The sequence below is a fragment of the Stegostoma tigrinum genome, chromosome 9 (genome assembly GCF_030684315.1).
Source record: "Stegostoma tigrinum isolate sSteTig4 chromosome 9, sSteTig4.hap1, whole genome shotgun sequence".
In the NCBI taxonomy this organism is placed as follows: domain Eukaryota; kingdom Metazoa; phylum Chordata; class Chondrichthyes; order Orectolobiformes; family Stegostomatidae; genus Stegostoma; species Stegostoma tigrinum.
This window is the reverse complement of record NC_081362.1, coordinates 48597630-48615660: the sequence shown is the minus strand read 5'-3', so window position 1 is coordinate 48615660 and position 18031 is coordinate 48597630. Positions and strand designations below refer to the sequence as shown.

General features: G+C 41.5%; 1 protein-coding gene across 3 annotated transcripts in view; it reads right to left on the bottom strand.

Annotated features, from left to right (window-relative positions):
• The window catches only part of asb3 (ankyrin repeat and SOCS box containing 3), an 85277-nt gene that overhangs the window by 51433 nt on the left and 15813 nt on the right, over positions 1–18031 (bottom strand). For all 3 annotated transcript variants that reach the window (XM_048535714.2, XM_048535715.2, XM_048535712.2), the window contains exons 5-7: positions 13451–13609; positions 12399–12511; positions 574–709 (exon numbers count right to left, since the gene is read on the bottom strand). In XM_048535714.2, the coding sequence (XP_048391671.1) occupies positions 574–709; positions 12399–12511; positions 13451–13609 (408 nt within the window). The remainder of the gene's footprint in view (positions 1–573; positions 710–12398; positions 12512–13450; positions 13610–18031) is intronic.

Sequence of the window (18031 nt, the reverse complement as noted above, 5' to 3'; positions counted from 1 at the left end):
AAAATCTCAGACAAAAACACTGGAGTATCTTCTTCCATTGTTCCTACACACACTCTCTGACAAAAATAGCACATTCATCCACCAATTACAAATTGAGTGGATTTATAGTTATTTTATTAAAACAAATTTTATAAAATAAAATTGCTTGCATTTAGACAATGTAGTAGCTTTTCAAGAAGAAATTTCTCAATCAAGTAATGAATGATTATTGGAAACCGGTCACTTATGTCAGCAAATGAATAGTCATAGTACTCCACAAGTATATTGGAACAGTCACTGGATTCATACAAGTTTCTTAGGCTAGCATAGAATATTTACACTTCAGAAACACTACCTACATGCAAACATTGTTCTGCAATACGAAACCGCATACAAACTCACTTTGCTACTGAATTTCAAACGACTGGAGTCAGTTTAACTAGCAATGGAACGCTGTGTTTTGGAAGACTGAAAAGCAACAATCTTTTAAAAAAAATACACACAAAGCATTTACAATATTTTAAATTTTAAATTAACCTCTCCAAAATTGCCAGCGTACTGTATTAGATGCAAGTATTAAGACTGAACAATTACCATATTGCAGAAGAACTCTTAGACTTTCCTGTTTTCCATACTGAGCAGCAAGAAACAACGGAGTTATCCCATAATCATCCCTGGCTTGTTTATCAGCTCCTTTTTCAAGCAAGAGCTTCAGTATTTCTAAGTGTTCCTAAAAAAAATTATAAGTTATAGGCTGTAGACATGATTCTTCTAACGTTAACTATAATTCGGACTTGTGCAAATGCATGTGAAACTAGTTTAACAGTTCACTGCAACCATTCAGTTAAATTACCAAGCAGCTATAAACTCACGTAACTAAGTAGGAATTGCTAAATTTTTCAATCAATTACAGTTACCCCTTCACCTTAAATTCTTGTCAAGAAACCGTTTTAGGATTATCATTCATCTCTGCCAAAACATTAATTATGCCTAAACCTGGTTCACAAATCTTTCTTATATCAACCAGACAGGGCTGGCATTGACATGATCAAATCTTCCAGCAGGATCACATCAGCAGAGTAAATGAATTAACCTTTTCTCAAAAATTAAACAAAAAGTCAGATAAAGTCACAATCAAAATGTTAACCTTAACATAACTGTTGACAGCGTTTGAAACTTAAACATTAACGGACAAGATTAAATAACAAAATTAATAACTACATGCGTGTGCATGTCTGTCTGCGTGTGTATCACACAGAAACAGTGAGTGACAGTAAACCTCACCATCAAACCCACAGACAAGGGTGGCGCAGTGGTAGTATGGCGTACTGACCTCTACATCGCCGAGGCCAGACGCCAACTCTCCGACACCACCTCCTACCGCCTCCTCGATCATGACCCCACACCCGAGCACCAAACCATCATCTCCAACACCATTCATGACCTCATCACCTCAGGGGACCTCCCACCCACAGCCTCCAACCTCATTGTTCCCCAACCCCGCACGGCCCGTTTCTATCTCCTTCCCAAAATCCACAAACCTGCCTGCCCCGGTCGACCCATCGTCTCAGCCTGCTCCTGCCCCACCGAACTCATCTCCACCTATCTGGACTCCATTTTCTCCCCTTTGGTCCAGGAACTCCCCACCTATGTCCGTGACACCACCCACGCCCTCCACCTCCTCCAGGACTTCCAATTCCCTGGCCCCCAACACCTCATATTCACCATGGACGTCCAGTCCCTGTACACCTGCATTCCGCATGGAGATGGCCTCAAGGCCCTCCGCTTCTTCCTGTCCCGCAGGCCCGACCAGGCCCCCTCCACCGACACTCTCATCCGCCTAGCGGAACTCGTCCTCACACTCAACAACTTCTCTTTTGACTCCTCCCACTTCCTACAGACCAAGGGGGTGGCCATGGGCACCCGCATGGGCCCCAGCTATGCCTGCCTCTTTGTAGGTTACGTGGAACAGTCCATCTTCCGCACCTACACAGGCCCCAAACCCCACCTCTTCCTCCGGTACATTGATGACTGTATCGGCGCCGCCTCTTGCTCCCCAGAGGAGCTCGAACAGTTCATCCACTTCACCAACACCTTCCACCCCAACCTTCAGTTCACCTGGGCCATCTCCAGCACATCCCTCACCTTCCTGGACCTCTCAGTCTCCATCTCAGGCAACCAGCTTGTAACTGATGTCCATTTCAAGCCCACCGACTCCCACAGCTACCTAGAATACACCTCCTCCCACCCACCCTCCTGCAAAAATTCCATCCCCTATTCCCAATTCCTCCGCCTCCGCCGCATCTGCTCCCACGATAAGACATTCCACTCCCGCACATCCCAGATGTCCAAGTTCTTTAAGGACCGCAACTTTCCCCCCACGGTGATTGAGAACGCCCTTGACCGCGTCTCCCGCATCTCCCGCGACACATCCCTCACACCCTGCCCCCGCCACAACCGCCCCAAGAGGATCCCCCTCGTTCTCACACACCACCCTACCAACCTCCGGATACAACGCATTATCCTCCGACACTTCCGCCATTTACAATCCGACCCCACCACCCAAGACATTTTTCCATCCCCTCCCCTGTCTGCTTTCCGGAGAGACCACTCTCTCTGTGACTGCCTTGTTCGCTCCACACTGCCCTCCAACCCCACCACACCCGGCACCTTCCCCTGCAACCGCAGGAAATGCTACACTTGTCCCCACACCTCCTCCCTCACCCCCATCCCAGGCCCCAAGATGACATTCCACATTAAGCAGAGGTTCACCTGCACATCTGCCAATGTGGTATACTGCATCCACTGTACCCGGTGCGGCTTCCTCTACATTGGGGAAACCAAGCGGAGGCTTGAGGACCGCTTTGCAGAACACCTCCGCTCAGTTCGCAACAAACAACTGCACCTCCCAGTCGCAAACCATTTCCACTCCCCCTCCCATTCTCTTGATGACATGTCCATCATGGGCCTCCTGCACTGCCACAATGATGCCACCCGAAGGTTGCAGGAACAGCAACTCATATTCCGCCTGGGAACCCTGCAGCCATATGGTATCAATGTGGACTTCACCAGTTTCAAAATCTCCCTTTCCCCCACTGCATCCCTAAACCAGCCCAGTTCATCCCCTCCCCCCACTGCACCACACAACCAGCCCAGCTCTTCCCCCCCACCCACTGCATCCCAAAACCAGTCCAACCTGTCTCTGCCTCCCTAACCGGTTCTTCCTCTCACCCATCCCTTCCTCCCACCCCAAGCCGCACCCCCAGCTACCTACTAACCTCATCCCACCTCCTTGACCTGTCCGTCTTCCCTGGACTGACCTATCCCCTCCCTACCTCCCCACCTACACCCTCTCCACCTATCTTCTTTACTCTCCATCTTCGGTCCGCCTCCCCCTCTCTCCCTATTTATTCCAGTTCCCTCCCCCCATCCCCCTCTCTGATGAAGGGTCTAGGCCCGAAACGTCAGCTTTTGTGCTCCTGAGATGCTGCTTGGCCTGCTGTGTTCATCCAGCCTCACATTTTATTATCTTGGAATCTCCAGCATCTGCAGTTCCCATTATCTCTCTCCCCCAGTAAACATATAGTACTTGGATCTCTAGAATGCATTTGATAAGGTCCCAAATCAAAGGTTATTGCAGAAAATAAAGACTCATGGTATAAAGTGGCAACATATTAGCGTGGATCGATGATTACCCAGCTGAAAAAACCAGATAGTATGCATGAATGGGATTTTATCTGATGATCAAGATGTGATGAGTGGAGACTCCAGAGTTCTGTACTGGTGCCTCAACTTTTTACAATTTACATTAATGAGTTAGATGACGAGAGTGAACATATGGTAACTAAATTTGCAGACACCTGCAAAATAGGTAGTAAAGTATACTGTAGAGAAGACACAAGGAAATTACAGACAAGATAGGTAGAGTAAGTGCCAGAAAATCTGGCAGGAGGAACATGAGGTGAGAAATATGAAGCTGTACACTTTGGTAGGAAGAATAACTAAGTATTTTTTTAAATGGAGAATGACTGGAATTCCAAGGAGTGAGTGATTTGGGCATTTCAGTGCATGAATCACAATAAGTTAATATGCAGGTACAGTATGTCATCTAGAAGGGCAACAGGAATCTTTCCAGAAAAGTAAAGAAGTTAATCAGTTTTACAGAGCATAGTAGAAAGCACATCTCAAACACTGTGCATGGTTTTGGCTTACATAAGGAAGGATGTAAATGCATTGGAGACAGTTTAAAGGAGGGTTACATTAAATGAGTGAATTGTCTCATGAAGCTAGGTTGAGCAGGCTGGGCTTATTTGCACTGGAGATTAGAAGAGTGATAGATGGCTCGACTAAATTCCTGAACAATCTTGATGTTTCCACTTGTGGATGGAGTCCAGATGAGAGGGCACTACTATAAAATTAGCAACTTACGAACTCTCAGCCTCAGAAGGTGATGGAAGCAGGTCATTAAATAATCTTATGACAGAGGTGGACATATTCTTGTTAGGCAAGGAAATCAAAAATTAGAGGATAAATGAGTGTGTGGAATGCAAAATACGAACAGATCAGCCACAATGGTACTAAATGGCAAAGCAGGTTCAAAGGGCCAAATGGTCTACTTCTGCTCCTACATGTTCATATGATCACAGCAAAGAATTAAGCTAATTGGTCAGTGAGTATTCAGCTTGCACATTTGTTCTCAACAAACTAGACTCATTGGAGCTGTTTTGGCAACTACTTTTGCTTTCTAGATTCTAGCCTCCAGTCTTAAGTAGGGCAGCTCAACTGCATATAATGCCCATCTTGTGCCATGCAAGAGTCATGACACTCCATGTGGTCTAGATAAACACAATTTTGGAGTGCACAAACCTGGAATTCAAGGTCTTGGAATCACTGGGGTCCATTAGCAAAGCTGTTAAATATGCTATGCACACAGTTGTCAAAAAGTGGTCACACCACAGTATTCTAGCAGAAAAGTAACGGGTGACCATTAGACAGGTAGTCAAGTCAGGTAGTGCAGAAGTATCTAGAGGCTAACTCACTCTACAACTTTTTTTTTTCCATTTTGGATACACGTGACTGTCATTGTTCATCTCAAGATGATTAAAACAGCCAAGCTTGTGGCACCACACATGATTCCACAGCACAGGTGGGTGGAAGAAGACTGTAAGAGCAATAATGGTAGATGATTCAATAGTTAGTGAAACAGCTGGATATGTCTGTGGCAGCAAACATGACTCCAGGATAGAATATTGCTTTCCTAGTACTAGAGTCAAAAGATAGCAGAGTAGTTAGAGGATTTGCTTTTGAGAGAGAATGAAGAGCCAGAGGTTGTGGCTCACACTAATACCTCCAAAAGTTAGAAAAAGAGGGATGAAGCTCTGAAAGAAGAATCTAACAAGTTAGGCAAGAGGTCACTCAGGCAGTAATCTCAGAATTTCTCCCAATGCCATGTTTTGAGGTCATCACTATTTTTCTTTGATTTTTCTATTTGTTCTTGGTTTGGAACTCTGAGTTGAAAGTAAGAATTGAAACTGAACTTTGAACAACTGCTTGTTTTAAAACAGAAAATAACAAAGACAGACATTTTCTGTTAGGAACTGGCCATCAAAGATAATGAAACTTGTCACTGATCGATGGATACTGCAGATGAATTGGCACCAAGCTGTTTTTGTGCTCAGGGCTGGTTTAATGTGGAACTTGTCGATGTGGAATCAAGGAGCAAGCAGTTCTGACTGGATTGTGACAGGAGGTGGTGTTACTTTTGGAGATTTTGGGAGATTGGGCTGCTTGGTTTTGCTCTGTCTCTAGTTTCTCATCAGTTATCAAATTGTTAAATGTTCTAATAATCCCAGTCTATAAGAACTATGTAAATATTTCTAGAAGTCTGTTGAAACTGTTCATGCTAACCAGTGACTTCAACATTCAGAAAAGATACACAGTTCTATTTGCCGTGAAAAACTCATTGTCCAAGGATTTCATGATGATCTCGTAGCAATCTGCTTATTAAACTGACAAATTATAATACTTTTATTTTCCTTTTCAGTTTATCAATTTACTGTGTCTGTTTATCTGAGAGATGGGAAGTTATGATCACAGAAGATTGAGCTTTAGATCATAGATATTAATTAGATTACCTTGTTGCTTAACAGTGTTCTGCTAAAGTTACATTATTAGTAAATTGTTCATTTTTGTTTTAAGTTATAAACTTGATATCCAAAATTTGTTGTTCCTAAAGCCTAGCTAGGAACAACTAGGCAGTTTTCAAGATAATTGAATGTCTTAATTTATCTGTGTAGTGAATCCAGTGAAAGTGAGACTGATTGCTTTGGTTTTCTAACCTAGGAACGCGTGCTAGAGCTTAGAAATATGAGAACAGAGCAAAGTAACATATGGCTGGAAAAATGGTGCAGAAAGGAGGGCTTTAGATTTTTGGGGTAGCTGGATCTGTTCAGCATCAGGTGTACCCTGTATAAGGAGGTCAGATTGCACGTTAGTAAGACCAGGATTAGAATCCCCACAGGGAGACTTAGTGCTTCTAGGGAGGGCCTAAAGTAGCTCTTAAGTGGAGAGGAATCCGAGAGGAAATTCAAATACAATTAAAACCATGTTCATTATTGGAGAAAGAAAAGCTATAAATGAAAATAGAAAGCAACAGAAGCAAGTGCAGGAATCAACCAGGGTAAAATTAGAGAATAGTATGAAAAAGGCAGAATACATGCAGCATTCACAATAATATAGCTGAACGATGATGAATTGAAACAAAATGATTTAATTATCATTATGGAGATGTGACTGCAAGATGGCCAAAACTGGGAAGTGAATATTTAAGGACATTCAACATTTAGGAAGAATAGGCAAGATGGAAAAGGAGGTGGAGCAGTACCAGTAAGAGTCAGAAAGGTACGTTCATGAAAAAGGATCTCCAACTGGAAGGGCAGAGTATAGGATCTATTTGGCCAGAGTTAAAAATAAAACCAAGGGAAAGAAAACATTGACGAGAGAGGTTTATAGGGTACTAAACAGTCTTAGTAATAACAGAGGATACAGTATAAATCAGGAAATCAGAGGTGATTGTAGTAATAATAGGTGGCCTCGACCGATATACAGATTGAGTAAATCTAACGAGCAAAAATAATTCTTGGCATTTGTTCAAGTTAGTTTTCTGGTGCAATATGTCAAGGGGCCAGTAGGGGCATGGGCTATTTTAAATCTAGTATTGTGCAATGAGAAAAGATTAATTCTCAATCTTGCAATAGAAGAACCTTTAGGAAACAGTGACCATAGCATGTTAGAATTTTCCATTACATTTAAATGGATTCAATTTGACCTGAAGAGGTCATAAACCTGCAATTACTTAGGTTTGGCAAGGAAGCTGACTGGTACGGGTTGGTAAAATACATTAAAAGTTTTGATGGCAGGTAGGCAGTTGTCAGTTAGCTCAGTTGGTTGGACAGGTGCAATGTGGTGTCATGCCAACAGCATGGGTTTAATTCCCACACTGGCTGCCATTACCATGAAGGATTCTCCTTCTCATCATCCCCACCTTGCCAGAGACATGGCGACCCTTAGGTTACACAGCTACCACTTGTTTTTTTTCTGTCTAATGAGAGAACAGCTCTAATGTCCATTAGAAGTCTGAAAATTTTATTCTTGCTGGTAATAGGCAATGGCTAGTACTTAAAGCATTAATGTTTAGTTTTCAATAGAGTACATTCCTACAAGGCAACCTAATCCAACAGAAAAAGCCAGTGTGCCATGGCTAACCAGGGGAGTTAAAGTTAGAGATAACAAGGTGTCGCGCTAGATGAACACAGCAGGCCAAGCAGCCTCAGAGGAGCAGGAAGACTGACATTTCGGGCCTAGAATTTCTGAAGGAGGGTCTAGGCCCCAAACATCAGCCTTCCTGCTCCTCTGATGCTGTTGGCCTGCTGTGTTCATCCAGCTCTCCACCTTGTTATCTCAGATTCTCCAGCATCTGCAGTTCCTACTATCTCTGAAACAAATTAAAGTTAGTATTATTTAAAGCAGAAGGTTTATCAAATTGCCAGAAGAGTTGCAATAAATTGCAACAGACAATATAATATGAATTAAAATAACTAGAAACACAAAAAGATTTTAAAATTTTCAATATGTATGTAAATGGAAAAGATTAGCAGAGACAAATGTGGATCCATACAGGCAGAAACAAAACAGTTTAATAGGAAATCAAGAAATGGCACAAAGTTAAGTACCAGGTGTCTATCTTCACAGAGGAAAGCAAGAAGTCATCCTCAAGTAAATAACATTAAAAAGTCTCATAGTACTGTGAAACTGAAAAACAATGAGTCCTTGTGAAAAGGTGATAATGGAGAAATTAGCAAGACTGAAAGCTAACAAATTCTTGGGGCCTAATGACCACTCACTAGGGTTTTCAAAGAGATGACTACAGAGTTAGTGGATGATTTGATGATCATCTTGCAAAATTCTATTAGTTCTGCAATGTCTGCAGAAGGCCGCAAATGTTAAAAAGGAAAAGAAAACAGGACACAATAGATATTTTAGCCTGACAATGGTGGTGGTGGAAAAAAATGTGGTCTCTGGTAAAGGATACAATTACGTGACATCTGGAAAATAATTGTCTGATTGGGCAGCGTCAACATGGGTTTATGAAGGGGAAAACATGTTTCACAAACCTGATCAAGCTTTTTGGAGAATGTCACAAACAGAGTCAATAAGGAGGCACTAGTGGATATAGTGCATTTGGATTTTTGGAAGGCTTCGAATAAAGTTCCACACAGGAGTTTAGTAAACAAAATTAAAATGCATAGAATTGGGGATAATGCACTAGCACAGATCAAAATTGGTTAACTGGCAGAAAGTACCAATTTAGAATAAATGGATCATTCTCAGGTTGGTAAGTTGCAAACAGTGCAGTACCACAACGATCAGCACTTGGGACCCAACTGTTTACAATCTATATCAATGATTTGGGTGTAAGGACCAATTATAACATTTCAAGTTCGCAGATTTTACAAAACTTGATGTGTATGTGAGTTGAGGAAAAAAGATTTCAGGTGGATTTAGACAGGCTAAATGCTTGGGCAAGAGCATGGCAGAGAGAATATAATGTCAAAAAAGTGAGATTATCCATTTTGATTCAAAAAAAACAAAAGTACAGTATTTCTTCAATGGTGAGAAATTTAAAAATGTTGATGTACAAAAAAACCCAAGTCCTCATGTATAATTCAGTGAAAACCAGCATGTGGGTGCAGTAAGCAATTCAGAAGGCAAATGGCATATTAACCTTCATTACGAGAGGATTTGATACTACAGAACACAGGTTAGACCACATCTGGAGTAGTGTGTTATTCTGGTCACCTTGCTTAAGGATGGATAAACTTACCATAGAGAGAGGACAGAGGAGGTTCACCAGGATTGGAGAGTCCTGAGATTGGAAGACTGTCTGATGAGGATAGATTGAAGAGGCTAGGCCTGTATTCTCTGGAGTTTAGAAGATTGAGGGATGGCATCAGATGAACTTAAAACAAAAATTCTTAAAAAGATAGCAGAATAAATGCAGAAAGAATGGTTTCCCTGGCTATGTGGTTTACAACAACAGGAAAGTCTCAGAATGAAAGATAAGCCATTTAGGATTGAACTCAAGAGCAAGTCCATTCAGAGGGTGATGAATCATTAAAATTCTCTACTTCAAAGGACTATAAAACTTTGATAATTAAGTCCAGAACAAAGATTCATAGATGTCTAGTTAATCATGCTATCAAAGAATACAGGTATAGTGCAGGAATGGCACAGCATGCTCAAGAAGCTGAATGACCTATTCCTACTTCCATGTTCCTATTCTGCAATGTTTCCAGAATTTGTCATCTTTGATTTTCAAAAATGAACTAGTATCTTGCCCTCCTGAGAGATATCAATGCTGAATATCACTCCATAAAGATGCTCTATTCGTTCTGAATCATCTTCCCCCAGATAAATTCTGGCAACCATATCTAGAACGGCTTTATTCTTTGGATGGAGGTTCAAGTGATTTCTCAGGTGTAACCATCAGAATGCTAAATCAAACAGATGAACTTTTGTGCTCTTTTGTGCTCCTGAGATGCTGCTTGGCCTGCTGTGTTCATCCAGCCTCACATTTTATTATCTTAGATGAACTTTATAGTTCAATTACTCTGCATGCCACAAATAAAGCTATAAAATATACAATATTATGTGAAATAAATAAAATATTCCACTGCAAAAAATATGGCTCATACATCTGAAAATTTGTACAAATTGGGTGTAATGAGAAGCAAGGGTGAAAAGATACTGTTAACCAAAAATTGCACAAACATTTGGTTGTGTTACTTGTGGTTCAATAATAGATCCTGTCTATAAACTAACAAAGATATGTCCTATTGAAAGTGACTAATGAAAGATCATCAGGATAAAGTTTGTTCCCGCTTTCATTTCCCATTCCACCAGACATTTCAGTAATTGATATCAGGTCATTTTTCTTCTATCTGCATGCCTCAAACAAATTCTGCCATTGATGTTTCAACTGGATAAGAAAATACCTATTACCAATCCCTATTAGATAAAGGTTCATACACGTTCCTCCTGCCTGTTCCGACATTATGGTGGAGCACAAGTTATTAATGCATCAGCCGAAGATGATGAGATTGGAGTCTCAACCCAAATAACTTCTACACGAATACCCCAGAATTGAAATGGCTGGCCTACAACAACATATGACTTCTTATGTCAGCCATGAGGCCAGTAACTTGGAAGTTTTTGAGTATGACACCCAATGACTATAGCTTTACTACAATTCCTTCATGCTGTTTCTTTGCCAAATATCACCTGTGCTCAAGCTGTCAAGGTCAAATGGTCTCTACTCATCTCTGCAATTTTGCCTACGTTTAGATCAAAATCTCAGAAGTGGGGAGACATGCGGTCCTGAAAGAATTCAGGCTCTGCGCCAGTGACCAGATTAACAGAATTGTGTAATTTGATATGACACCAAACATTTTGCTGCTGATTGAATATAGGTTAATATGAAGGTAACTGATCATATTGTGTAATCAACCTGTTCAGTGATGCTGTGACATATCTCTGGACCAGCTGGACATGAGCTCAGGCCTCCTGAGTCAGACATAGGCACACTACCACTGTGTCACAAGAAGCCTAATGGTGATAACTGTGTAAAACATTAGACAATCAGTCACAGCTGACCAATTTACTTGTTGTTGGACTAATATCCTTTAAACTGCACTGGAACTGCAAATTTAAGGACACACCTAGTTCGGGAGAACATTTTCAAATTAAAAACTGTCACCTTTTTGGGACCTGGGATCTTGCTGTGGCCTGAACAATCAGATTTTTTTTCACTGTCACTAATTTAAGAACATAAAATAAGCAGGTGTAGGCCATTCAGGTTCTTAGGCCTGCCCTGCCATTCAACAAGATCAACAAGGTCTATCCAACACCTCAACTCCTCTTTCATGTCAACTCTATTCTCAACTCCTGAATATTTCAAAAATCTAGTTAATCTCCTCTTTAAATATTTCCAGTGGTCTAGCCTCCACGACTCTCTGGGGTAAAGAATTCCAGACATTCACTACCCTCATGTGAAGGAATGTGTTCTCCCACTCAGTTAAAACTGAGCGTCCCCTTGAAGTCGGAGGACCTCAGGATGAAGCAGAGATGGACAATCAATTTCACCCTGATGGCTGAAGATAGTACAAATGGTTCAGCTTTGTCTTTTGCAGTCACTTATTAGTCACTCCTGCTCTACCCTGTCCACAATGAAACTTACTAAAAACAGATCACTTACCCTCAGACTCAGTTTCTCGGATAGCTGCCATTGTCCCTCCAGTGGAAACGATGACACCGGCATTTGGCCACAAAGCAAGTGTTAAAATATAGTCAAATCTGGCAATGTCAAAAGAATCTGACTTTCAAATTTCAGGAAGGCCCTTCCCTGATCTCTGGTTGCCCAGAACATATCTGTTAAAATGGAAGCAATGCCAAATTTGCAAAGATCACACTAATAATTCACTGTTTGACACCCTAAAATGATGAAGGTAGCCTGCGCAAAATGATCACAGACAACAACAGAAGTTGCATGGGAATAATGTCTCCATATCCACCTTTCAAGGGACACACCATCCACGCCTTGATTTATATTGTAATTTCTTCATCGTTAGGTCAAGTTCCTAGAATACCATACCCAGCATCATTGATTATCTTCACCTCCTGCATTTCTCTAAAGCCCACCATCTTCTGAAGGTGAGACATATATTACAGCTTTGCTTGTGACACAGGCATTCCAAGAATGTAAAAGAAAATTGACAGATTATCCGAAAATTGATGTGGATACTGGCATTATTTCAAAAATATTCCTCCTCCCCCAATGAAATCTAGAACGAATATCACAGTACCTGATAAGCAGCCTGATGCAGAACACTCCATAAACATGCAGAATGTGGTCCATTAATTCTTGCTCCATGCTTTAAAAGTGTCTTTATAACAGCAATGTCACCTTTCTCAGTTGCTTCAATATGGCAAATAGGAATAAAAATCAAACTTTTGCTTCAACATAATGCAATATAAAAATATTTAAGGTTATAACAATATCAATACATAGAAGACCTATATACACACATCTCAAATCCCAGTTTTATTATATGAAAAATTAACCAGAAACTTAAAGGCTAGTTTGTCGGAACATAATTCTGAGTAGAAAATGAAAATTTTGTATCTAGAATTCAATCATAGCCACAATTACTGTTTTGGATATCGTGGGCTTATTATCCTTTAGTTGCAAATAAGTTTTTGCCAGAATTTGCAGATTTTTTTGCTGTTTCAATTATTTGACACAGATTACCTTACCTCAATCTGGTTCAAGTAAGCATACCATTAAGTGTATTAAATTTAATGAGTAGCCTGGATACTAATATTATCTGATTTAGCAGAAAAACAGACCAGACGGAAGCTTACAAAGAGTAGGATTTCATCTCCAGAGAATTGCATTCAGTGACCTACGAGCGTCACTGTACTAAAGAGAGTGAGAAGGATGAACTAAGAATTTAAGAGACCAAGAAGAATGGCAGATTAGAAAAAAAAAAGCAACCTCCCAGTATATCTATGGACACTATCTGGGTATCATTTACCAAACACTGACCACCAAGACCTCCTCTCTAAGCTCTATTCCCCATCCCCACCACCTAATCACCTGGATATTCATAAATGGGGCTTTATTGACCCTACGGTGAGACTTGTATTATCAACAAAAAATAAGCCCTGGCTTCTCTTGATGTGTTAGTATCAGCTCACAATTTCAGCAACGTGCCTTACAGAAAATTCCAAGTTCTACAACTTCAAGAGTAAGTCTCAATAACAACTGACAGTTTAGATTCCCTGTCCTGTGCTGTATTTTTCTATGTTCCATGTGAAGATTATGAACCAAAAATCCACATTTTTAGTGCCTTACCTAAAAAAAGCGGTGTTACGTTTTCATTTGTGATGGCATTCAGATTTGCCCCGGCCTTTAGCAGAATCTGAACAATTTTTAAATGGCCACATTTTGCAGCAAGATGTAAAGCTGTTTCACCTTCAAAAGTCTTTAGATCTATGCACTGAGCAGAAGAAGCTAGAGGAATATACAAAAAGATTAGCAATTTCCATCCAAATGAAGATACTTACATAATGTACTTTAGTATCTCATGCTCCCTTGCCCCCTTTTTTCATTTCATCTTTTTCATTCACTGCCTCTGCTTCTTGTTGCCCCATGCTGTCCAATTTCACTTCTCAGCAAATCAGAGGAATTTATGCTGCTGAGCACAGAGATGATGTACTCTAGAAAAGGTCAAGAACCACTTACAATGGACTGACCTAGGAATGAACAGGAAAGGTAAGCTAATTATTCAGAAGGAAATTCAGAAAAAGGAAAAGGAAAACAGGGTGGGGGACATTCCAGACCTATTTAAATGTATCGCCTCCAGTCCTTCAGGCAGCAAAACCTCACTTTCTGATCTATTGCAAACTTGTTTGCTCCAGCTCTGGTAGCTTATTGCCCTTGAAATTCATCCTTAAGTGTTTGTCAACAGTTTTTTTTTTAAAACCCACTTCCTTCTTTTTACACATGTCCAATCAACTGCCACTTTTGTGGGAAACATGTCTGGCTGTTAATGTATGTTTCAGTCTCAGCATCACTGACCATCGCTCTGCGACATTTCTCCATTGGTAATGTTGTCATTATCAGTGATATTCAAGATCTTATAGTGATAATCCTGGTGAGAGACGTCCAAATTACATGACATCGTTGCTGCTCTTTTCTATGTCTTTCTGGCAGTCATTACAGTTATGGTGGACTCAGCTTCATGGCTGTGTTAATGATTTTCCCGCAACATATGGTGTTGCTAGAAGACCAAACATTCCTTGCCCTTTGTTGTATGGACGTCATCTAGACAGATAAGGTGAAGTTGTTGATATGTTAGCCGAGCTGCTAGGTTGGTTTGTAGATGTTTCATCACCATACTAGACAACGTTATCAGTGTGCCTCCGATGATGTGTTGTTGGTCTATTCCACTTGTCACTAATGTGACCCAGTCTGATGTGGTGGTTGGCCTCATTTGGTGCTCATGTACCCTGATAGCTAGTGTTCTCCTGGACTGTCCATTGTGGTGTTTGTGGCAGTCCTTACATTGAATTTTATATATAATGGTGGTCCTGTAAGTTGTGGGTATGGGATCCTTAGTTCTTGTCAGTAGTTGTCGAAGTGTGGCTGTGGGTTTGTGTGCTACCACGATTCCCAGTGGTTGGTGTAGTCTGGCAGTCATCTGATACATTTTTAATATATGGCAAGATGACTAGTGTATCCGGACGTACAGTGTCTTCCTGCTGTTGTCTCTTCTGCAAGTACCAGTGAACGACATGTTTTGGGTAGCCATTGTTTTTAAAGACGCTGTGGTAGTGTTCTTCTTCAGCTTTGTGCAGTTCCGCGTGCTACAGAGTGTTATGGCTCTTTAGAGTAGAGTTCCAATGCAGGTCTGTTTGTGGGTGTTGGGGTGGTTGCTGTTTTAGTTAAGTACTTGGTACATATGGGTAGTCTTTGTGTATACAGTGGTCTGGAGCTCACTGTTGGCCTTTCATTGGAACATTACGTCCGGGAATGGGAGTTGGTTGTTGTTCTCCTCTTTCCTCGTGAATTTTATGCTGGCAAGGATGTTGTTAATGAGTTGGTGGGTTTCCTGCAGTTTTGTGCACTTGATAATGACAAATATGTTACCCACATAGCAGACCCATAGTTTTGGCTGCCCTTTCCAGTCTTTGCATTACTGTTTCATCTGTAAGCCCTGATAATGGGTGATCCCATGGGTATTCCATTGATTCGTTTATACACCTGACTGCTGAAGACACTATGGGTCATGAGGCATAAATCTAGTAGTTTGAAGGTGCTGTCCTTGCAGATGGTGTCATGTGTGTGCGTGTGGTTCAACATTACTGGCTTGCCGAGTAACAAGATTAGTGTTTCCTTAGCTAGGGAGATGTTGATGGAAGTAAACCGTGCTGTCACATCAAAGGAGATCATAGTTCTGTCCTCATCGATTCTGGTGACTTTGCTGTTATTGAGGAATTCTTGGGCCAAGTGGATAGAGTAGGTTGAGCTGTTTAATAGGTGTGTTAGTTTCCATTGTAATTCTTTAGCCAGTCTGTATGTTGGTGTACCCAGGAGGGAGACTATGGATCTAAGGGGAATTTCTGGCTTCTGTGCCTTGGGGATTCCATAGAAGCAGGGTGTGTTTCCTAGGAGCACAAAAGCTGACGTATCGGGCCTAGAGCCTTCATCAGAGGGTCAGAGGCTTGAAACATCAGCTTTTGGGCTCCTAGGATGCTGCTTGGCCTGCTGTGTTCATCCAGCTTCACACTTTGTTATCTTGGATTCTCCAGCATCTGCAGTTCCCATTATCTCTGATCCAGTCAGGTAGATGGGTTACCTTCAGGAAAGGTAGGAGAGGGGCGCAGGTAGTGCAGCAGTCTCCTGTAGCCATCCCCATCTCAATCAAGTATGCTGTTTTGGAAAATGTAGGGGGTGATGCTTTTTCAGGGGAATGTAGGACAGAAAGCCAGGTTTCTGGTACCAAGGCTGACTCTATTGTAAAGAGTGGTACATCAGGCCCCCAAACGATCCATTATGATAGGGAATGCTCTAGTCAGAGGCACAGACAGACATTTCTGCAGTCGACAATAAAACATCAAAATGATGTGTTGCTTCCCTGGTGCCAGGGTCAAGGATATCTCGGAGCGGGTGCAGAATATTCTCAAAGGGGAGAGGGACCAGCAGATCATTGCACACGTTTGAACTAACGACGTAGGAAAAGTAAAGGACAAGATTTTGAATAGAGTATATGGAAAGTTAGGCAGGAATTTGAAAAGTATGTCCTCAAGGGGTCTACAATACTGGTGGGGAGATTTGCTAGAGCTGCTTGGGAAGATTTAAACTAGGAACGCTGGGGCGCACCACGGGAGATAGTGAGAAAAGAGTTCAGTCTGAGACTGGTGCAACTGGGAAAAGGAGCAAGTCAAAGAGTCAGGGCAGGCAGGAACAAAGCAGAGGACAAAAGTAGGGCTGATAAATTAAACTGCATTTATTTCAATGCAAAAGGCCTAACAGATAAGGCACGTGAACTCAGGGCATAGTTGGGAACATGGGACTGCACTATCACAGCAAGTACAGAGACATGGCTCAGAGATGGACAGAATTGGCAGCTTAACGTTCCAGGGTATAGATGCAATAAGCAAGGATCGAAAGGGGGGCAAGAGAGGAGGGGGAATGGTGTTTCAAATTAGGGATAACATTATGATTGTATATAGGGAGGATACTACTGGGAATACGTCCTGGGACATTATTTAGGTGGAACTGAGAAATAAGAAAGGGGCGATCACCTTATTGGAATTGTACTTTAGATACCTCCAGCAGTCAGCAGGAAATTGAGAAACAAATTTGTAAGGAGATCTCTGTCATCTGTAAAAATAATAGGATGGTTATGCTAGGAGATTTTAATTTTCCAAACACAGACTGAGAATGCCACAGTGTTAAGGGCTTGGATGGAGAGGAATTTGTTAAGTGTGTACAGGAATATTTTCTGATTCAGTATGTGGAAGCACCTATCAGAGAAGGTGCAAAATTTAACTTGCTGTTGGCAAATAAGAAAGGGCAGGTGATTGAGGTGTCAGTGGGGAAACACTCTGGGGCCAGTGACCATAATTCTATTGGTTTTAAAACTGTGACGGAAAAGAATACACCGGGTCTAAAAGTTAAAATTCTAAATTGGTGGAAAGCCAATTTTGACAGTATTAGGCAAGAACTTTCAAAAGTTAATTGGGGCTAATGTTGAACTGCTGATGCTGGACAATCTGAGATAGCACGGTGTGAAGCTGGATGTACACAGCAGGCCAAGCAGCATCAGAGGAGCAGGAAAGCTGACGTTTTGGGTCCAGACCCTTCTTGGGGCTGATGTTTGCAGGTAAAGGGACAGCTGGAAAATGGGAAGCATTCAAAAATGAGATATTGAGAGTCCAAGGACAGTATGCTCCTGATAGGGGGTATGGCAAGGCTGGTAGGTGAAGAGAGTGCTGGATGACTAGACAAATTGAAGTTTTGATCAAGAATACGGAGGAAGCATATGTCAGGTGCAGACAACAGGGATCGAGCGAATCCCTAGAGGAATAGAATGACAATAGGAATATTCTTAAGATGTAAATCAGGAAGGCAAAAATGGGACATGAGCTATCTTTGGCAAATAGGGCTAAAGAGAATCCAAAGAGATTCTACAAATACATTAAGGCCAAAAGAGTGACAAGGAACAGAATAAGGCCCCTTAAAGATCAGCAACACCAGCTATGTGCAGAATCGCAGGGGACAGGGGGAGATACTAAACAAGTATTTTGCATGTATTTAACTGAGGAGAGAATATGGAACAGAAAGAACATGGGGAAATAAATGTTAACATCTTCAAAAATGTCCATACTACAGACGAGGAGGTGCTGGATGTCTTAAAACACGTAAGGT